The sequence below is a fragment of the Theropithecus gelada genome, unplaced genomic scaffold, assembly GCF_003255815.1.
Source record: "Theropithecus gelada isolate Dixy unplaced genomic scaffold, Tgel_1.0 HiC_scaffold_15883, whole genome shotgun sequence".
In the NCBI taxonomy this organism is placed as follows: Eukaryota; Metazoa; Chordata; class Mammalia; order Primates; family Cercopithecidae; genus Theropithecus; species Theropithecus gelada.
The window spans coordinates 3,591,464-3,613,241 of record NW_020257640.1 but is presented as its reverse complement, the minus strand read 5'-3'; the positions used below and the strand labels follow the sequence as shown (position 1 = coordinate 3,613,241).

At 47.8% G+C, this 21,778-nt stretch overlaps 1 protein-coding gene across 1 annotated transcript in view; it reads right to left on the bottom strand.

The window, feature by feature from the left end:
- Positions 1–37: 37 nt before the first annotated feature.
- The window catches only part of LOC112617133 (secretin receptor), a 78,171-nt gene continuing 56,430 nt past the window's right edge, over positions 38–21,778 (bottom strand). Inside the window, exons 7-13 of the mRNA XM_025373867.1 lie at positions 20,916–21,069; positions 12,318–12,378; positions 11,046–11,115; positions 7,834–7,925; positions 5,894–6,020; positions 1,522–1,563; positions 38–455 (exon numbers count right to left, since the gene is read on the bottom strand). Coding sequence (XP_025229652.1) covers positions 306–455; positions 1,522–1,563; positions 5,894–6,020; positions 7,834–7,925; positions 11,046–11,115; positions 12,318–12,378; positions 20,916–21,069 — 696 coding nt within the window. The 3' untranslated portion in view covers positions 38–305. The remainder of the gene's footprint in view (positions 456–1,521; positions 1,564–5,893; positions 6,021–7,833; positions 7,926–11,045; positions 11,116–12,317; positions 12,379–20,915; positions 21,070–21,778) is intronic.

Genomic DNA, 21,778 nt, shown 5'->3' with positions numbered 1-21,778 from the left:
CTTGTGTCAAGGCAAAAGGATGGACAAATACAGATCAAATCTCATCCCAGGCACCCTTTATTTCCTTGTCCCTTTCTGGGACCCCTGAACTTCTCTTCCCAGAAGAGCAAACAAACCAAATCCCAGGCCCTTGTCCTGCCCCACAGTGCCCCACATCCCTTCGGAAGAGTCCAAGGCCTGGGAAGGGGCTTCTACAGCTGAAGGAGGGTATATTATAGGGTGTCTGCTGGGAAGACGCACAGCAGTGCCCAGCTGTCTCAGGACCTGTCTTGGTCTCTGTCCGTGGGTGGCCCTGCTCCAGCCTCTCAGATGATGCTGGTCCTGCAGGTGCCCTGGCTCTGCTCCAAGTGGCTGGCCTTGGTGCTGTTGCTGAAGGAGGAGCTGAGGGCCACCGGGTGCAGTGGGAGCTCACGGAGGTGCCACTGCTGCCACTTCTTCTGAACCTCCAGCTGCACCTGCCCGGGAGACCAGCCATCAGCCCAGGAGGAGAGGACAGTTCTGTGCCTGGATCCCTGCTCACACCCCCGGGGACTCCACGCAGTGGCAGGACAGCCGCTCCTGCCCAGCTGTCCTGTCCCCTAGCCTGCAGGCCACGCAGATGGACTGTTTCCAGCCCCAATGTCCAGTAGTTACTGAGGGTCACCTCTCTCCTGGGCACATGCACCCACAATCTCATTACATCGTGTCCTGAAGAAAGGACTTGTGCACCTTGGAACAAGTGGATACTTATTCCCATGAAGCCACCCAAGCTCAGAACTTACCTGGGACCCAGGGAGTTACTCTAAATTTCCTTCACAAGTGCCAGCTGCAGCAGCTGAACGTTTGAAGCTAGGCTTGATGTTTGATTTTTGGGAAACATCAAAGGTCATTCCCATTCAAGTGCAACAAACCAGATAGACGGTCAGTAGTCACAGAAAGGCTTAGCTCATGTTGACTACATAGCTCTGTATGCCCAGAGCCTGGCGTCCTGACCCAAATGTTCTGTGTGAGGCTCGAGTCCTCAAAGTGAGTATGCAGTCTCCCAAGGAGTCACTGCTCATCTGGAGGTCCCTAAGGATTAAGCTGCAGACAGTTCTGAGTCACCCATTTTACATATGGGCAGACTGAGGCCCAGAGCACAGCAGTGACTGAGATCGCCCATTGAGCAAGCAGCAGGGCAGTCAGGAACCTCGGTTCTGCCGAACTTTCCTCCTGCATTTGCTGAACAGATCAACATCGGCACCAGGAGTGCTTGTTAAAAAACATTTTCTCAGACTCCAGCCCAGACCTATAGAATTTATTTCTGTGGAATGAGAAACTAGGAACAGGGTCCAGCCATGGTTTTAACAAGCCCTCCAGGTGATTCTGTTGCTCCCATTAAGACTTATAAAAGAACTGGCCAAGCCCCCTGCCACCATACCCAGGACTCCCTCTGACTCTTTCCATCCCGCTTCCTACCACCCCTCCCAGGTAGCTCCTTCTGACCCGGAATCCAATGGCTAGGAGCGCTCCTGGGTACCTGGGTGACCCGAGACTACTCACCTCCCCGTTGAGGAAGCAGTAGAGGACGGCCACCACCAGTCCCTGCCAGACGAACAGAGGCAGCAGGGTTAGCTCAGGTGCTCAGCATGTGACCTGAACCAGCTGACCAGCTGCACCCTCCCCAGGTCTCTTAATCACCAGCTACAGGCTCATTTCCCCACCTCTCTTGCCTCACTGGGAATTAGGCTACCTCTTGTGGGCTGCCCACGGTGCCCCTGGCTGTGCTGGCTCATCTAGTGTAAACTGTGAACTCCTTGCAGCCAAGGGTAGGCTCCCTTTCGAACACATGTGGTATCAGAGACAGGTCAGTAGGGGCTGCTAACCCAGTCAGCCGGGCTCAGGAAGTTCACCTGGGAGCCACAGGGATGGGTGGCACCTGAAGTGTGCCCACTCTGCTGGGAGGGGTGTAGGCGACCCAGGGTTGCACCCTGGGCCTTGCATGGTCTTGTTTCAAGATAAGCTGGAAATCTGAATATGTTTAAATGTAGATAACTAATTCAAATTGAAAAACAAATGTGTAGGCAGAACAAACTATGTACAGGTCCCAGCCAGCCAGCGGTGAGCAGGGTTGGACCTCCCTGCTTAATGGACAGGTGGCTGCACCTCCATGCTCAGAGTTTTATGTTCCCTGGTGTGGTGAGGTCTGTGCCTGTAAGATCCTCCCTCCCTGGTATTTGGAGCTCCCGATTTCCTGATGGTGCCCCCAGGATCCCGGTGTGGAGCTCTGTCAGGGGAGGGACTCCAAGCAGGCACCCCAGCCCTGCTTGGAGCCTAAGAGGCCTACAGGTGAGCAGGAAGCGGTGTCTCTGCGGTGTATTCGCCCTGCTCCTCTCCTTTCTCAGGGACCCACCTCAGGCCACCCTTCTCTCCCTACGGGCCTGCCCTCCCCACACAGAGGCCTGACCTCAGATGGCCCAACTCCTCCTCCCTAGTCCCACCCAGGCCTGCCTGTAGCTACTTACAAGATTGGAAAGGACCTCAAAGGGTGCTGAATCAGCTCATCGATGGTGGGCTTAATATGTACAACTTCTCAGGGATATTGGCATTTTAAAAAGAGTTAGAGGCGAAGCTGGAAGGGTTTGCTTTAGAATCTCAGGTATCAATGACTGCCACATAGACTGGGGACTATTTGAGGGGCAGAAACACTCAGGGCATTGGTTTCCAAGTTTTGCTGCACATTAGAATCACCTGGGACCGTTTGTCCACGTTGCACTCCCCAGATCCCAGTAGCTGGGGGCATCAGCAGCTTTTAAAGATCCCCAGACAGTTCCAACAAACAGGCATCATGGTCTGGGAACTACTGTCAGAGAGGGAGTGAAAAGCATTTCAAGGCAGGCTGTGAAATAAAACAGACCTGGATCGGAGCACAGCTAGGCCTGAGTCATTGTAGGTCCCAGGTGCTTCCATTTAATCTCACCAAAGCCCTTGGAGGCAGGTGAGACGATCTTCACCTTACACGTGAGGGAACTGAGCACGGAGGGGTTTAGGCATGCCTGGAGCTCTGTGTGCTTGGCCCAGAGCCACGAGCAGGCCGAGGGTGCTGCCCATTGCATGGGCTCAGGTTGCCTGGCCTCCGCTGCCCTGGGGTCCAAGGACACATTTTCACTGTTCAGAGGAAGGAGTTAGCTGTGCTCCGGGGTATATAGGGCAGACCGCACACAAGCCAGCAAGTTTACTAATCTCCACGGTGATTCTGCAATCATTAAGAATGAAGACTTTGAAGAATTTTAATGACATGAAGAAATGTTCGTGATGGGCATGATAGAGAATTAAACAAAACAAGCAAGATACAAAACCATACACATCATGATCCCAATTATGTGTGTGTGTGTCTTTGTGAACAGAAAAGAGACGGAAGTAAACACACCAACATTTTAACAGAGGTTACTTGTGGGTTATGAGATTCTAGATTTTTTTTTCTTATTATTTTTCTTTTTTTAAAAAATTTTCCTTATTTCCCAAATTATTCACAATAAGCAAACATTATTTGTACAACCAGAAAGAGTAAATAAATTTTTTTTTTTTTTTTTTTGGAGATAGAGTCTCACTCTGTCACCCAGGCTGGAGTGCCATGGCACGATCTCAGCTCACTGCAACCTCCACCTCCCAGGTTCAAGCGATTCTCCTGCTTCAGCCTCCCGAGTAGCTGGGACTACAGGCACATGCCGCCATGCCTGGCTAATTTTTTGTATTTTAGTAGAGACAGGGTTTCACCATCTTGACCAGACTGGTCTCGAACTCCTGGGCTCAGGCAATTTGCCCGCCTCAGCCTCCCAAAGTGCTAGGATTATAGGCGTGAGCCACCGTGCCCGGCCGTAAATATACTTTTAAAGAGTATGTGACAGTGATGGTGTTACTACAGTTGTATGTGTTCTTCTTAAGCCCCGCCTTTTAGAAATGCATACTAAAGTGTTTGCAGATGAAATAACATGATGTTTTGAATTTACTTAAAAAGATGGGGGTAGTAGGTAGGGACAGAGATGAAACAAGACAGGCCATGAGTGGATACTGCTGAGGCTGGGGATAGGTAATGGGGTTCATTGTCCTACTCTCTTCACTTTCATATATGAAAGACATTTTTGTGTGTATATATAAGAATATATATACACACACATATATATTTATAAAACTTTAAAAGATCCTTTTCCTTCAACAACAATCCTATGAGAACATCAGAAAAGTGCTTTTGGTTTTCTCTTGACAAGACATTTTCCCAGAGAGGTAGTCCACAGTCGCAACCATTAGCCCCAACTCTGAGGGACAGGAAGTCTCCATCCATGGCCAGGCAGACCCAGGTGCAAGCTCTCAGCATAGTCCGTTTTCTGAGCCAGGTCAAGTCCTTCCACCCGACTGGTCCTCAAATCCTCTACCTGCTAGATAGGCCATCGTGTGCCCAGCCTCCCTGGACGTTACAAGAGCAGTGGTGGGGAAAGCTAGCTCCTAGCCCCCAGGCCGAGAGGAAAAGAATCCTGGATTAAGCCAGAGGCTGAGTTCTCTGAAGGTCTGGGGCACTGACAGGGGCTACTGGGCAGAGAGCCAGCTTAGAGGAGGGTGTGGTCTGAAGGTGTGGGTAGGGCAAGACCTGACTCCACTCGGTGGGTCCCCAGTGATGCATCCTCCCTAGAACCTTTAAGTAACAGGAAGACCCTACCCTGAACAGAGCTCTGGGGACGAGGGGAGGGTTTGAGCCCCTACTCACAGGCCGAGGCCACCCCACTGAAGGCTTCGCTGGACAGTCTCGCCCTACTGTGGAAATGTTATTAAGGACTAAGTTCTTTAAAAAAAACAACTGGGAGAATTTTATCTCAGGTCCTAGAGCCTATAATCACTGGCTTCTCCTGGCCATTAGTTTGATTTTGTCTTATGGATATGAGAAATCCTGAGACAATTGTTTCGTCTTTGCTTTGGCTACTGGGAAGCTCCCTACCACTTACGATCCACCTCTCCCTCCTGCGTAGAACTTTATCATATTTGTTTCTGTGTAGCAACCCAGGCAGTTGTATATTCTTTTTCTCACTGATCCTTCATCTGCTTATTTTTTGTCCTTTGTATGTTTTTCTCAAAAGCGACACTGCATTATTTTTGGAAGGAAATAGCTATGAGTAAATAAACAAACGGCATTGTAAAGTTTGGGATTCATGTTCAGGCTCCCTCTGTCCAAACACGTATACTGTTGTTTTTTTTTTTTAACTTCACAACATCTTGTTGAATTAGTAGGTAAGTGATTTTCCACCTCACTTTATTTTTTAAAGTCAGTTTTTAGTTTTAATAATTTGCATATGCACGTGGTTTCAAAGAATCAAAGGATTCCTGTTACGGAACCAGCAGCCACCTGACACCCCGCCCTCACTTCCTGTTCCTCAGATGCGACTACTCCTTGGAACTCTCTTAACTGCTCCTAGAAATTATGCTGATGTCGCTACTTGAGGAGTTTTCAGTCTAAGGCATTTTCTATGGACTTCCCAGTGTGAAGATGACGACAGTGTTCTCTTCCAAACACCCGCCCCACACTCTTGCAAGGCTCATCTTCCTGCCTCAGTGTTTAATGACTCAGCCATCCGCGCTTACGTTATTTTGACCATGCATATGCTATTGAGAGTTGTACAATATAGTGTACTGGGGCTACTTTTCCTTTTTATTTTCCCTGAAGTCAGTTTCTCTGTCTCTCTTAGTTTTATCTCCCACTTCCATTTGACTGGTGGGGACCAGGGGTCCCTCTCGGGGACCTGTAGCACTGTCAGGTCCGACCCCTTCTTTCCCTGGGTCTCCGCCAGATAAGGCATCTGGCTCGCTGTCTCTACGCCCTCCACTTCTCCCTAAGCACAGAGAGAACTCCTCTTTTCGGCAGGCAGCCCCAGTCCCGGAAGCTTACCTGGAATGAGCCAAGGGCCAGTTCAAAAAACAGCTGGATCTCCATGGCGTCCTCTGGGGAGAAGGCGAAGACGATGTAGTGGATGCCAAAGAGGGGAATCAGCAGGAGAGTAGACCTGGCCAGGCGCCTGGGGACACACAGAGACTGCAGCCTCCACTCTGCCTCCCTGTGCCCTTCTCCTCCTGCGGGCACACAGCTGTGCCACTCCCCAGCTCGGGACGGACTGCTGAGGCTGGCTAGCAGTGCCCCACACTTTTTTGTTTTCATTTTTTATTTAGAACATTTCTAACTCCCACGTATCTATCACTCAGATACAACAATTTTTGACTCATGGAAAAGCCCCAAACTTTCTGATCATGCAACTCCATCCGTAAAAAGAAAAAAAAAATCGGTACCTACACCATTAACTTTATCAATTACGTGCCTATATCACTGCTGCTCTATGTCTAACATCATCTAAGCAAAGCCAGGTTTCTCATTTGCTAGATAATAAATATCTATAAGGATAAATTCTTGTATTTGCTTCCCAGGTTAGAGTTGCCAAACTTAGCAAATAAAAATACAGAATCCCCAGTTAAACTTGAATTTCAGATAAACAGTGGACACCGTGTGGGGGTATAAATACTGAAAAACGATTTGTTGTTTATCCGTAATTCAAATGTAACTGGGCATCCTGTGTTTTACCTGGCAACTTCATCCCAGGCCCCCAGGAATCTGACACCAGGTAATCCAAGCCACTGCCAGATTCTCAAACACAAAACACCATGGAGAAGGTCTCTGGGGGACACTAATTTGTCCTGTTTTTGTTTTGTTTTTTTCTTCATTTTGAGACGAGAGTCTTGCTGTGTTGCGCAGGCTGGAGTGCAGTGGCGCAATCTCGGCTCACTGCAACTTCTGCCTCCTGGATTCAAGTGATTCTCCTATCTCAGCCTCCTGAGTAGCTGAGATTACAGGCACCCTCCACCATGCCCGTCTAATTTTTCTATTTTTAGTAGAGACGAGGTTTCACCATCTTGACCAGGCTGGTCTCGAACTCCTGACCTCAGGTAATCTGCCCACCTTGGCCTCCCAAAGTGCTGAGATTACAGGTGTGAGCCACCGTGCCTGGCCACTATTTTGTCTTTAATATAATTTATGGGCTGAATTATGTCCACACCCACTGCCAAATTTTTACACTGAAGCCTTAGCCCCCAGTACCTCAGAATGTGACTGCATTTGGAGAAAGGTCTTGAAAGAGGAGGCTAAGTTAAAACGAGGGTGGAGTGGGGCCTAATCAATCAACGGGTGTCCTTAGAAGAGGAAACATGGACACACAAAGGGACATCAGGAATGCCCACACACAGAGCAAAGGCCCTGTGAGGACACAGCCAGAAAGGCCAAAGAGAGAGGCTTCAGAAGAAACCAAACCTGTCGCCACCTTGGTCTTGGACTTTCAGCCTCCAGAACTCTGAGAAAATACGTATCTGCTGTTTAAGCCACCTAGTCTGTGATATTTTGTTATAGAAGCCCTAGAAAACAAACATATTTCTCTCTAACATTTGAAAGGTCTTAAGTATTTTTGGATCACACACTTCCCTAAAATCTGATGAAACCGAAGGTCATCCTCCTTTGAAAAATACACATACTGTTCCTACACACATTTGTGTGAATTTCAGTCTTTAATGCACATGTGGAGACTCCCTAGCCTTGCCCTAAGGATAAGATCTATCTGCCTTCGGGCTTCCTGCCTGAGATTTCTTAGTGTTTCCATCCCCATACAGTGTCTGAAGCTCTACAGTCAGACCATTCCCCCCAACCGCCCCCATGCACCTGGTAAACTTCTTAGGACTAGGTCTGCAACTTTTCCTCCATCTCCAATAGCTAGCACCAGTTGAGTACATAGTAGGTGCTCAGTAAATGCTTGCTGACTGACCATGCCTCAGTCTTCGCCCTTCACTTACTTATAATGGCTGACTTCATTTCCTCTTGTTTCCTGGGTTCTAAGTTTTCTCATCAGGATTCTTAGAATGTTTATAAAAAGGATGAAATTAATCTGCAAAACACAAGGCAGAGGTGGAGCTGAAGGTATCTTGCTTTTCCAGCCACCTCTCCTGGCCCTGTCACCCGGACCTGAGGGCAGAGAAGACATTGCACACATCACAGCCAGGATGGCTCACCACTGCTGCCCGCCCTTCCCATCCCCACCCCCAGTCCTGGTGAAACTGTCTAGAGTCCATGGCTGGAGGCAGCACTCCCTCCTACCCTGGGCTGCAGGAGCTCTAAGGTCTGCTCAGTTGCAGGGCAGATCACTCACCCTTGCAGAGCATTGGACGCCCCTGGGGATACTGTTAAAATGCAGGTCTGGGGTGGACCTGAGATTCTGCATTCTAACAAGCTCCCAGGTAATACAATGCCAAAGCTGACTGACTTTACAGCAGTGGTTCTCAAAGTTTAGGGTACCCATTGCTGGGCTCTAACCCCATAGGCTATGGTTCAGTAAGTCTGGCGTGGGGTCCAAGAATTATTATTTTTAACAAGCTCCCAGGTGATGCTGAAGCTGCTGGTGTGAGGACCAGTTTGCAGCTTCAAGAAGCCACCCTTGATTACTTCCCTTTCCTGATTCACTGTATTTAGGGATAATATTACTGTTTAAGAGCACTTAAAATATCTTTTTTTTTTCTTACCAACTATGATTGGGAGATAAAAATATCTTAAAAGCTCAAATGCATATGTCTGTCAAACATGTATGTGCCTACTTATCTGCCAATTCAACTGCCAGTTCCTGAAGGTCAGGAACGCAGTCTTTTTATTCATTTTGGTGTCCCCTCCCCCAACCCCAGTGCCCAGTGCCAACAACATTAGGAAGTTGCCCACGTGGTAGCATCTCTCCCTCCCTCACCCACCTGCTCCATTTTATAGAAACAGGGATCAGTGGAATCACCCAGCCTCACACCCGCATTGTTCACACAAGCAGCCTGGGGCCTCAGAACACTTGCCAAAAGACACAGGATTAGTGGCCGTCTAGGACTCCTGGCCCAGCACTGCTTTTTGGGGAACCCTGCTTCTCTGCAACTTGTTGTAAGCTGGCTATGCATGCTGTCAGCTCATTAAGGCTACTTGGTTTAATTCTGTTTGCCTTAGAGTTGTATTTAATTTAATAGGGAGCACTGGAAGGCAAAAAAGAAAGAAAGGAAGAAAGGAAGAAAGAGAAGGAAGGAAGGGAGGGAGAGAGAGAGGGAGGGAGGGAGGAAGGAAAGAAGGAAGGAAGGAAGGAAGGAAGGAAGGAAGGAAGGAAGGAAGGAAAGAAGGAAGGAAAGAAAGAAAGAAGAGAAAAGAAAAGAAATCTTTAAGGTCCCAAGAATGAGTCTATTTTCAAATAGTGGAATTCCAGGCCCCATGCTAGGTTGGTAGGGAGATATTTTGCATCAAGAGTGCTCATCCAACATCCTCAATTGCTGAATAAACTACAGTCCTCTGAAACCAGCCCCGGACACTGGAGCTGGCTGTCCTTCATCCAGGGTTGTCCTGGACTGGGCTGTCCAAGTCCCAGAATAACAGCAGGGCTGGCTTAACTAAATGAGGAAACAGCCTCCAGCATGAATATTATGAAGCCATGGCAAATCAGTTTCTCAAGGAATTCCACATGAAACAGGAAAGCTCACATCTATTGCTAAATGAAAAACAAACAAACAAACAAAAAAAAACAAAAACAAAAACAAAAAACCTAATTAAGGACTTTGAAAAAGAAAAGTGTGTCTGCTCAAAGAAAAAGATAGGAAGGAAAACACATAGTCATAACATATATGTAGCTGGGAGAATGATGAATGATTTTTTTTTTCCTTTTTAAAAAATACATTTTGTGCCCGGCACAGTGGTTCACGCCTGCAATCTCAGCACTTTGGGAGGCTAAGGCAGGCAGATCACTCGAGTCCAGGAGTTCAAGACCAGCCTAGGTAACACAGTGAATGCTCATCTCTACAAAAAATTAGCTGGGTGTGGTGGTGGGAGCCTGTAGTCCTGGCTACTCTGGAGGCTGATGTGGGAGGGTCACCTGAGCCCAGGAGGTGGAGGTTGCAGCGAGTCATGATTGCGCCACTGCACTCCAGCCTGGGTAACAGAGTGAGACCCTATCTCAAAAAGTAAAACCAAAACAAACATTTTGTGTTTTGCATTTTTTGCTCAGATTATATACTTGAAAAAGAATAAAAGGTTGCCATGGAATGGCCCCCTCCTCTCAACCAATCCCAAGATGCCACCCAGGCAGCTACTGGAAGAGAAGGGGCCCTGTCCTGTGCCCTCTCCCCCTACCCCACGCCAGCGAGCCTGGCAGGGCATTTGCTTTCAACTGGTTCTGCAGCCTTGGGCATCCCTGAGCTGTCCGTGTGGTCGTTATTTCCAGCCGAGGCACTGCTTCTATCCACGAGATGATTCCCATGTGTCGCCATGTGCCTTCCCTCATCTGTCCCTGTGCTGAACCATACCCATGGGCTGGGCTACAGGACTCGACCCTGGTACACAGCAGAATCGCCTGGGGACCAGGACCCAGGCCTCTTGCCAGAAAAAGAAATAGAATCACTAGCTATCAGTATTTTTAAAAAACTCCCAGGTGATTCGAAAGGGCACCAGGATTGACACCCGCAAGCTCCTGTCCAAGATGGCCACCCAGCATCTCTTCCCTGGGGCCCCCCCTGCAGGCCTGAACCCACTCGCAGCATTGCAAAGTCCCAAGACCATGGCCCCACTGAGCTTCCCCAATCTGCACTCCCACCCTGTTCAGATCTCAGCTTAGCGACTCATCCCAGGTTAACGAGCAAATCCCTAGAAAAATGCTCAAGGCCCACAGGTCTGAACCAGTGAAGGTGGAATTTCAGGCCAATGGGAGCCAGCCCGTTTAGAACAAGGAGCTCTGCTCACCACACTTGAGCTGCTGCTCGCGGGAAAGAACCAGGTTTGCAGGCTCTTGCCTCCAGCCTACCCCTCATCCCACTCCCCGACATTCTGTAGGGGGGCAGAGCTTCCACACCCCACGCTGCTTACCAACATCACAAACACTGTGGTTTATCCCTCCTGGCACCTACAGGGAGCCCTGTCCCTCCGCCCTCTGCCCCTGTGGGCTGGTCACCATTTCCGTCTCTCCCACTGATCCCCAGTTCGGGAGAGGAGGGCCACTCACCAGGATGGAGAGGGCCACAGGCCCACGAATGATCCACCAGATGGATGCGTTGGCATTGATGTCCCAGCACCTAAGGGAGGGACAGCTGGGCATGGTTACGAGTGGGAGCTGGGCTGACCAGCAAGGACATGTTCCCTGAGGTGGCCCTTGGTATGAAGGACCCATGTTTGTGGCACTGAGCCCCTGCAGTGGTGTGCCCAGTACCATTAGAACCCCGCCCCTCCTGCCACCCAGGAGCACTGCTGGGGCTGAGGGAATGGCCACCTGTCTCCCTGCGAGAACCTGAGAGCCGGGAGACTCCCAGATCCAAAAGTTAGCTCACTGTCAGAATTCCCCAGCGAGCACGGTGGCAAACTCAGCTACCGACAGAGGCCAGGAAGATGACATCAGTAAGGGAAGTGATGGATGGCTGACATGCGACCTCAGGATGCGGGGACATCAGGCCTGGAGAGTACTTAGCAAACTGGGGAGTATGTGCCCTGTCCCAGACAGCCACAGCTCTGTTCCAGCTCATTTTTCCACGAGGAAAAATGGAACATGTTAAAGGACCTCTCCATTTTTTTTCTAGACAAACTGAAAATCCAGACCTTGAAAAAAAGTGAGTTCACCCAATACAAAAATTACTTTGAAGCAATGATTTCGGGCTGGATTTGGACTATAGACACTTGGATGTCTCATTTGACTTCATCCACTTATTGGCCTGGTTGTGTCATTATGCTCCTGAGAAATCAACTCCCATGCTGCCCTGCTGCCTCGCTGCTGCCCTGCTGCCTCTCCTCTTCCCCAGCTTCTTTTAAGCTTGCTTCCCATGTACCTACTCCCAGGTGCATCCCCTGGGTTCACTGCCACCCTCAATGCCTGACTTCTTTAGAGCCTGGCTCTGCAGGGCTCCTAAACACCCAGGGGTAGAGAGGCATCCTGGAGGGAGATCCCAGGAGGAAGAAAAAGCTGGGCTGGCCCTTCCTTGAGCTTCCTCCGCAGAGCAACACCTGCCTGGAGCCCCATAGCTCTTGTCTGGCATCTGACCCACACACAGAGCAGACGGGCAGCAAGAAGACAGGACGGCCAGGATGGTACAGGCATGGCCAAGGCTGCTCAGCCTACCTGGAAACTCACACCTGGGAAGCAGTGGGCATTAGTCCAGGGAACTCATCTGTGGCTTCTATTTTGAGAAAAAGGCCTTTTCTAGATCGCTCCAAAGAAGTAACTACGCTGTTTGAAAAGCTGGACGATGTCAGAGACATTCTTGTTATCCTTCTTCCATTCGCTTACCCAACGTCTTCCAGAAAGTGTCTGGCAATAGCCCACAAAGCAACAAAAATGGCTGGAGAACCTGAGGATTAAAAAAAAAGGGAGGGGCAGAGGAGACAGGACTCAATTTTCAACACACATATGAGAACAGGACAATCGGTTACCCCAGCCCAGCTACTGAGCAGGTGCCAAGATTTGGTTTCCACAGAAACCCCTCTGCCATCTTGTGCCATCTTGTATAAATGTGGCGCCGTGTGCCTCAAGGGTGCCGGGCATGCCCTGGGGATTACGGCAGAATCAAAAGGATCCCAAAGGTCACTTGGTGTTAGGGGTCTCCTGGTAACCCGGGCCAGACTCCAGAGGACCACTGCAAAGTATAGAGGGGCTGGGACTCCTGGGCAGGCTCGTGGACCCATGGAGGCAGCTGGTAGATCCCCCTTCTCGTACCGTGATTTGCCTGGCCATGTGCAGCGGGGAGGAGGAAGCAGAGAAGGGGTGGACACAGCTCATGAAAGAAACGTTGATTTTATTCAAATATTGGCTTGTAAAAAGCTTGTCCATTTAACGGCTAAGGTAAGCCATCACTGTCATGTTTAAACAAAAATATATTTCGGACTAGAGATGAGATCAAGTCCACAAGAATTTAGAAGAGAAAATACAACAACATTTCCTGACTTCTAGTTAAACATGGCAAACTGAACTTATACATTTATCCCTACTTGCCCTGAAGCCCCTCTAAAATGATAATAAAGAAATAGAAACGGTAAAAGCCTATAAGGACAAAGACTGAGAAGGAAGGGCAGAGTAGAGGAGAGATGGCAACAGGCTTAGGCACACAGAAGGTTGGCAGAGGAGTGGCAGCTGATGTCCCGAGCAGAGGAAGCTGAAACAGAAGTGTTGTCTGGGGCAATGCTGCTGGGGAAGTACCCAAGGATGCTCTAGGGCCAGGGCACTCGGTACCCAGGAGGCAGGTGGCAGGGTGGGGCTGGGGCAATAGGATGGTTTGAAGTCTGGATAAGAAACAGATAAGCACCCGAGGCGACCAGCACTACCCTCATGAGACTGAATAGTTAACTTCCGATAGAGTTTATTCTCTGCAAAATCTGAGCCAAGGAGAACAGGGCTGCAGCCCAGCAGAGGGCCGGAGGGGGTGCTCAGCCGAGCAGGAATGGAGTGATGGTCTCCACCAGCACTCAAGGTGGCGCTTGAGCACCTGGTATGTGGCTGGTCCCTACTGAGTTGTGCACTAAGTGCAAGATAGATACCAGATTTTGAAGACTTCGTACAAATAAAATAATGTAAAATATGGCCAGACGCGGTGGTTCATGCCTGTAATCTCAGCACTTTGGGAGGCCGATGAGGGGTAGATCACCTGAGGTCAGGAGTTCGAGACCAGCCTGGCCAACAGGGTGAAACCCCATCTCTATTAAAATAAAAGACAAAAATTAGCCAGGCGTGGTGGCTCATGCCTGTAATCCCAGCTACTCGGGAGGCTGAGGTGGGAGAATCACTTGAACCCAGGAGGCGGAGATTGCAGTGAGTCGAGATTGCACCACTGCACTCCAGCCTGGGTGACGAGAGAGAAACTCCGTCTCAATAAAAAAAAAAAAAAAAAAAAAAAAAAAAGAATGTAAAATATGTCATTACCAATTTTTATATTGATTATACATTGACATGATACTATTTTGGTTGTGTTGGGTTAAGCAGAATAGATTATTGAAACAAATACCGCCTGTTTCATTTTACTGTGTTGATTGTGGCTACCAGAAAATTTTAAGCTAGATGTATGGCTCAGATGCTTTTTTTTTTTAAGCAGAAATACTTAAATCAGATTCTATTTCTAACGGACATGCTCAAGCTGAATGGTAAAAGCCCCAGGCCCGGGGCCGCTCAGTTTTCAGGCCTCTACTGAACAGGCTTCTACGCCTACCCCAACCCTCTACCCTCTGCCCGCCTCCCTGCCACTGCAGGCTGGAGATGAAAGGATTCTCTAGAGGAACTGAACAGCCCCAGACAAAAGGCCTATAGATAGCCATGGGGGACCCTCCAACACTTCCAGCCCAGTGTTCCTTGAGAGACAAGCCCCACACCCCTGACAGCCATTAGCTGGCTCTGAAGTGATTCATCCTTAAATAGGAACAGACAGCCAAGGTCACCAACATCTTATTACATAAAAGACAAAGACCAAAACAATCAGAGAAAAGGAACTCAGAGGAAACAGACCATACAGGAAGCAGAAGGAACTTGAACAAAACAATTCTAAGGAACTCCGTAGGAGAGATAAAAGGAGAGATAAAAGGTCGCATCTACAAGACACAAACAGGATGCTGTCAACAGGGAGTGCTCGGAAAACAAGAAAGGGGGCTTAGGAATGGAACATATGATAACCACAGCTCAACATGCAATAGATGGGTTGGAAGATAAAGACTAGGAATCTCTCAGCAGAAAAAACAACAGCAGAATGAAAAGCAGGAAAAAGAAATTCGAACATTAGAGGTTATTCCAGGATGTACAACATTAGACTAAAGGGAGTTTCAGAAAACCGAAGATAAAAAACAGAAGGAAAGAAACAATTACATAGATAATGTAAGAACATTTTCAAGAAATGAAAGACATGAATTTTCAGATGAAAGGGACACCATAGGCCAGGAAAAGAGATGAAAAAAGACTTGCATCACAGCACATCCCCGTGACATTTCAGCACACCGAGAGAAGATCCTGCAGTTTATGTAGAAAGGAGTAAAAAGTTCAGGAAGCAAAATGGCATGGCACTCCCAATAATGCTGATGCCAAAACAAAAGACCCTCAAAATTCTGGGGAAAATGATTTTTCAACTTTTTTTTTTTTTTTTTTTTTAAGATGAAGTCTCACTCTGTTGCCCAGGCTAGATTGCAGTGGTCTCAGCTCTCTGCAACCTCCGCCACCAGGGTTCAAGCTATTCTCCTGTCTCAGCCTCTTGAATAGCTGAGATTACAGGCATCCACCATCACGCCTAATTTTTGTATTTTTAGTAAAGACAGGGTTTCACCAGGTTGGCCATGCTGGTCTCGAACTCCTGACCTCAAGTGATCTGCCCACCTCGGCTTCCCAAATTGCTGGGATTACATGTGTGAGCCACCGTGCCTGGCCTTCAACTTGTTTTATGTCCAGCAAAATGATGAATTATGTGTGAAGGTTGAACAAAGATATCTTCAGACGTGCAATTTAAAAAAGATTCCTTCCAGGTGCTCTTGGTTAGACAGATACTGGAGGATGTGCTCCAACACAACTAGAGAGTAAACCAAAGACAGGGAGACGAGAAAGGAAGGAAACAATTTGTGGAAAAAGGTGAAAGCTAAGGGAGCTGAGTGAATCTGGAGAACAGCCAGCCCAAGTCAAGCAAGAAGGCAGAAAGCTCTAGAAAAAACACTGGCAAGTATATCAGGTTGAATAGTGTCTCCCCAAAATTCATGTCAACCCAGCACCTCAGACTATAACCTTACTTGGAAATAGGATATTTTCAGATGTAATTGGTTAAGATAAAGTCATACTGGAGAACGGTGGGCCCCTACTCCAATATGACTGGCATCCTTATAAGAAGGCCATGAGAGACACACAGACAGAGAAGACACAGAGGAAGAAGTCCACATAAAGACATAAGCAGGAATGAGGCTGATGCAACTACAAGTCAAGGAATGCCAAGCATTGCCAGCCACCACCAGAAGGTAGGAAAGAGATATGGGATGGATTCTCTATCAGGGCCTCCAGAAGAAACCAACCCTGCCAACCCTTTGATTTCAGACTTCTGGCCTCCAGAACTGTGAGACAGTAATTTTCTGTTGTTTTAAGCCACCAAGTTTGTGGCAATTTGTTAAGATAGCCTTAGGAACTAATATAGCGGAAACAAACAAATAGGAACTGATAGATTTCCTATTGCATCTGATGATTTGGAAAATAAATAGCTTTGGAAGGTTGTCGAGAGAATTTGAGAGAATTGATGCTAGCAATATATATTTTTAAAAAAGCAAATGAAAAATGATTCCAGGAAAATAAAAAGTTAAATAAGATTGAAAGTAAAATTATTGTACACCACTTGTCTCAGTAGTAAACACTATTTACATAGATATGATAATGTATACACTGAATCTGATTTAACCAAAAATTATAAGAAACTGTAATGGAAGAATGGAGGTAGAGGATTAAGAATTTTATATTCTTGGTTGGGTGCAATGGTTTACAACTACAATCCCAGCACTTTGGGAAGCTGATGCAGGAGGATCGTTTGAGCCCAGGAGTTCAAGACCAGTCTGGGAGACATGGCAAGACCCTGTCTCTATAATAAATGTAAAAAATCAGCCAGATGTGGTGGCATGCACCTGTAGTCCTAGGTACTTGGGAGGTTGAGCCAGGAGGATCGTTTGAGCCCAGGAGCTTGAGGTTGTAGTGGGCTGTGATTGCACCACTGCACTCCAGCTTGGGCAAGAGAGTGAGATTCTCTCAGAAAAGAAAAAATAATTTTATATTCTTATCTTCCACCATAAGGAGTCAATAACTAATGCTTCAAACAGACAAATCAAGAAACAGTAGTGTATTGTTTAGAAACACGAGAGTCAATCTTAGGAGGAACAAGTTAAAAGGGTGAAAGGGCATTAACTCTGGAGGCTGAGCTCGGGAATAAAAAGTGAAGACAGGAGATAGCTTTTGTTTATTATAAACCTTGTAGTCTTTTGTTTAATTATTTAAACCAATTACATGAGTGACTTTGATAAAAATAACAATTAAACAAATGCCTTGGGCTGGGTGTGGTGGCTCATGCCTGTAATCCTAGCACTGTGGGAGGCTGAGGCGGGAAGATCACTTGAGGCCAGGTGTTCAAGACCAGCCTGGGCAACATAGTGAGACACTGTCTCTACAAAAAATAAAAATAAGTAAGTAAAAATTAGCTAGGTACGGTGGTGCATACCTGTAGTCACAGCTACTCAGAAGGCTGAGGCAGAAGGATCACTTGAGCCCAGGAGGTTGAGGCTGCAGTGAGCCATGATTGAACTGTTGCACTCCAGCCTGGGTGACAAAGAGAGACCCTATCTTACAAAAAAAAAAAAAAAAATCTTGCCTCAATTCTTGGTGCTTTGGGCAAAGAACATGGGTTTTGAGAGGCACTCCTTCATTATCGTCCATCCTTAGTGCCAAGTTGGTGGGAATGTTTGAAAAATTTGTAATGCTTTAAGTCGATGGCTCAGTGTGGCCCCTGGACCAGCAGCATGAGTATCACCTGGGAAAATGTCAGAAATGCCGTCTCCGGCCAGCCCAGACCCACAGCCTCAGAGTCTCTGGGCAGCGAGTGCAGCAAGCTGGGTTTGGCAGACCCTCACCCATGCTCTCAGTCACTGAGTGGCAGCCTGGCTCATCTATTTCTTTTTTTTTTTTTTTTTGAGACGGAGTCTCGCTCTGTCGCCCAGGCTGGAGTGCAGTGGCCGGATTTCGGCTCACTGCAAGCTCTGCCTCCCGGGTTCATGCCATTCTCCTGCCTCAGCCTCCCAAGTAGCTGGGACTACAGGTGCCCGCCACCTCGCCCAGCTAGTTTTTTTTTTTTTTTTTTTGTATTTTTTTAATAGAGACAGGGTTTCACCGTGTTAGCCAGGATGGTCTCGATCTCCTGACCTCGTGATCCACCCGTCTCGGCCTCCCAAAGTGCTGGGATTACAGGCGTGAGCCACCGCACCTGGCCCTGGCTCATCTATAAAGCCTGCACTATCACTCTTTTCTGGGCACAGAGTCAGACCTCAGCTGCTTTGAAAAAGTCAAAGCTTTGCGTAAGTATTAAAAACCTTAAACGTGCTCATTCCTTTCCACTCAGGAATCCATATCCTGGGATTCTGTCTTACATACAGAAAACGCTTTGCCCATAAAGGTATTCATCACTGTGCTTTTATAATAGTGGGACAACCTAAATGTCCAAACAGTAGGTATGTGGTTAAATGCATCTATGTTATATTTATCCATCTATATGGTAGTTTAAAATGTTTATGAAAGAGTTGAAATAATATAGAACATGCTTATGTGTTAATGGGAAGAAGCGAAATTCAAAATTCTTCATAGAGAATGACCACAGCTATGTGAGGAAAAACTGCAAGTAGAAAAAAAGGTTGGGAGGAAATCTCAAAAAAAGTTCAATCTGTGGGAATAGGGTAATTTTTTTTTTCTACTTAAAAAAATTTTTTTGCAAGGTTTTACAGTAGGCGTGCACCCATTTAAACAACCTATCTTGGGGGAAGTCAGTATAAATTCAAGCAGGGGTCATTACCTTTGCATGAAAAAAGCTTCTCACAGATAGAGGGGCTTCAGGCTTTCCAGGGACCCCTTTGGTGTCTGGCAGGCAAACAGGTCAGGAGCAAGAGAACCACTGCTGTTTTATATGTTACTCAACTCTCAGCACCCAGCACAGGGCTGGCGTATAGTAGATGCTCCATAAAGATTTGAAGAAGAAAGGAAGGTTCTTGTTATTTCATTCAAACATCTTAAAATCCTGTGACAGAGATGTTATGACAATGCAGCTTTGTAATCTCTGAACACAGGAAGTGCTCGAAGAATGTTGAATAAATTACGATCCTGGTATTATAGATGGGGAAACTGTCCATGTTCATACAATGGAATCCTGGCATATCTGGGACTTAAAGCTTAGTGAGTTGGGCTCAGTGAGTTGGGTGCTTTTTTTTTCGGCAGAGTCAGCTGCATAAGGCAAGTCCCTGGTCCCCAGGCTCTCTGGGATTGCTGACCTCTGGAGACACTGGCATAACCCGGCAACCTCCCGCTGGCCAAGGGTCAGGTGCTAATTGGGCTGCCAAGGTTCAGAAGCAGGAGGGCTCAGCCAGCTCTGCCAGCTCAGGCAGCTTCCCTGATGGGGAGACGGGGCCCTTGCAAATAAGGATTTAGACCAGCAGCAAAGGCAGCAGAGGGCACTCCTGGCAGGGACACTTCTTGAAGGCACTTCTTAAAGAAACCAAAAGAAGCTAATGCCGGGTGTACATGACTATCTCTGTAAGCCTCTGAGTCACTCACAGGAACCTGGCTCTCTGTCTAGAACTCCTTAGGGTAACTTTCACGTTTATCAAATGAACAACTAATGGATGAATGGATACAGGAATGGATGGAAGGGTGGGTGGATGTGTGCATGGGTGGATGGGTGGGTGGATGGATGGATGGACGGACAGATGGATGGATGGATGGATGGATGGATGGATGGATGGATGGATGGATGGATGGATGGATGGATGGATGGATGTTAATGGCAGGGTGAAAGTTACAGGGCTTTGGAAACAGACAAGTGTTGGCTTGAATCCTGAGGTCTGTCTTTGTTTACTGTGTGAGTCGAGTATGTTATGTTGTGTCTCTGAGCTGAGGTCTCTGAGAGGCCCCTGGAGATCGCTGCGATGATTAAATGATACATGTAAAGTGCTGAATCCAAGGCCTGGCACACAGCAAGTGCCCTCAAAATGGAAGTTGTTTATCGTCTTCATTGACGGGAAAGGAAAAGGGAGAGAGATGGAATGGGGGCCTGCACTTGGCTGTCTCGCTCTCATTTCCCCTCTTTCCTAGACGATGAATCCTGAGTTTCCTTCGGGAAGTCACGTGGTTTCAGTAGCTTAGGCCAATCAACATATTTCATTCTCTCAGGCCTCTGTGACTAGTTCAAGGGTGTCTATGAGATTTAAGCAGTCCAACCAGAGTGCGCCTTTGAATATTTGCTGCGAATGCTGGACAGAGTCTCTTCTTTCTCTCACTGGAGTTTGGTTCAAGGAAGTCTCTAGCCCAGAAGCTGCTGGCCATTCCACTAGAAACAGCAGCCTAACTATAAAGCCGATGTTACAGAAGGCAAAGTAGAGACAGAAAGAAACAGTGTTAAGCTGCTGGATTCAGCCTCTCCTGAAGTTGGTGATCCCTGGACTTTTCAGTTATATGAGCCAATTGATTTCGTTTATGTTTAAAGCTTGACAGATTTTCTGATGCCAGCAGTCAAAAGCATCCTAATACAGAAAGGAAGCAAGAAAGAGGATGTAGGAATGGACCGTCTGAAGGCAGATGAGGCAACGAGTATTGGGTAGGAACGAACTGTAAAAAGATCTAGATGCCAGAAACTGGGGCTAAATTTGAGCTATGATTTCCCACTTGACAGAGAAGTAAACTGAGACCAGAGGGTTAAACATCAAGGAACTCCTCTAAGATTACACAAGTTAGCTGGACGCAGTAGCTCACGCCTGTAATCCCGGCACTTTGGGAGGCCGAGGCAGGTGGATCACCTGAGGTCAGGAGTTCAAGACTAGCCTGACCAACATGGTGAAACCCTGGCTCAACTAAAAATACAAAATTAGCTGGGTGTGGTGGCACATGCCTGTAATCCCAGCTACTTGGGAAGCTGAGGTAGGAGAATCACTTGAACCCGGGACATGAAGGTTGCAGTGAGCCGAGATCACACCATTGCACTTCAGCATGGGCAACAAGAGCGAAACTCCAACTCCAAAAAAAAAAGATTACACAAGTTAGTTAATTGTGGAGCTGGAACTAGTAGCCAAACCCTCTGACTCTCGACTCAGCGCCCCTTCCCACATACCATGCAAGTACCAGACCCAGGGAGAAACATACCCCATCCGAGTGCCACAAATCCCTGGAGGTACTTTCTTTCAGAGAAGAAGGAGATGGCGAGGAGTGTGTGAAGGTAGAGGCCTTCCACCAGCAGCCAGGAGTAGTTGGCCATGATGCAGTACTGGAACAGCACCATGACCAGCTTGCAGCCCGCCTGGACAGAGAGAGGCAGCTGAGCCCAGGCCGGGTGGCAGTGGGGCTCCCTCTGGTGAGTGGCCCCAAAGAGAGCAAGAGGGTGTTGTAGGGGCAGGAGCCAGGCCACAAGAGCGGACCTCTGGGGTTCAAGGCCATCTTCTGTGGCCTTCCTCCATCAGGCCCGCAGCATTCTCTAGAGAGTGGGAGTCCACAGACCTGGTGGGTTCAGTCAAGCTGGCCAATGAGCCATCACAGGAGCAGGAACTAGGTTCGAATGCTAGCACTGGCTGCCAGGCTAGATGAGGAGACAGTCCTTCAACCACAAAACTGTGCCGGATACTGCCCAATCCCCTCATTTTTTCAGATGAGGAAACCAAGGCCTAGAAAGGGAAGAGATTTCTGAGCAAAGGGTTAAATCTTTTCTAAACTCAGTTCCCTTGCAAACACATAATGAAGGGATGTGCCAACTCTGTTAGGAGGCATCACTGATTATGGCAAAAATGGCCCTGGCTGGTACATTGCACTCTCCACATATCTGATGGGAATGTCATAGAGTTGGACTTCCCTGATGCAGTGACTGACTCTTTTCACAGGCATGTCCCCTGCAGGGATCCCTGGAAGTTTGATAGAATTGTGGGGCACCAGGCTTCTACACCAGCACAGCTCCTGTACCTCTGCCATGGTAGGGCCTTTGTCCTTTTCTTTGCATTGAGCTGTCCCCTGAGGAT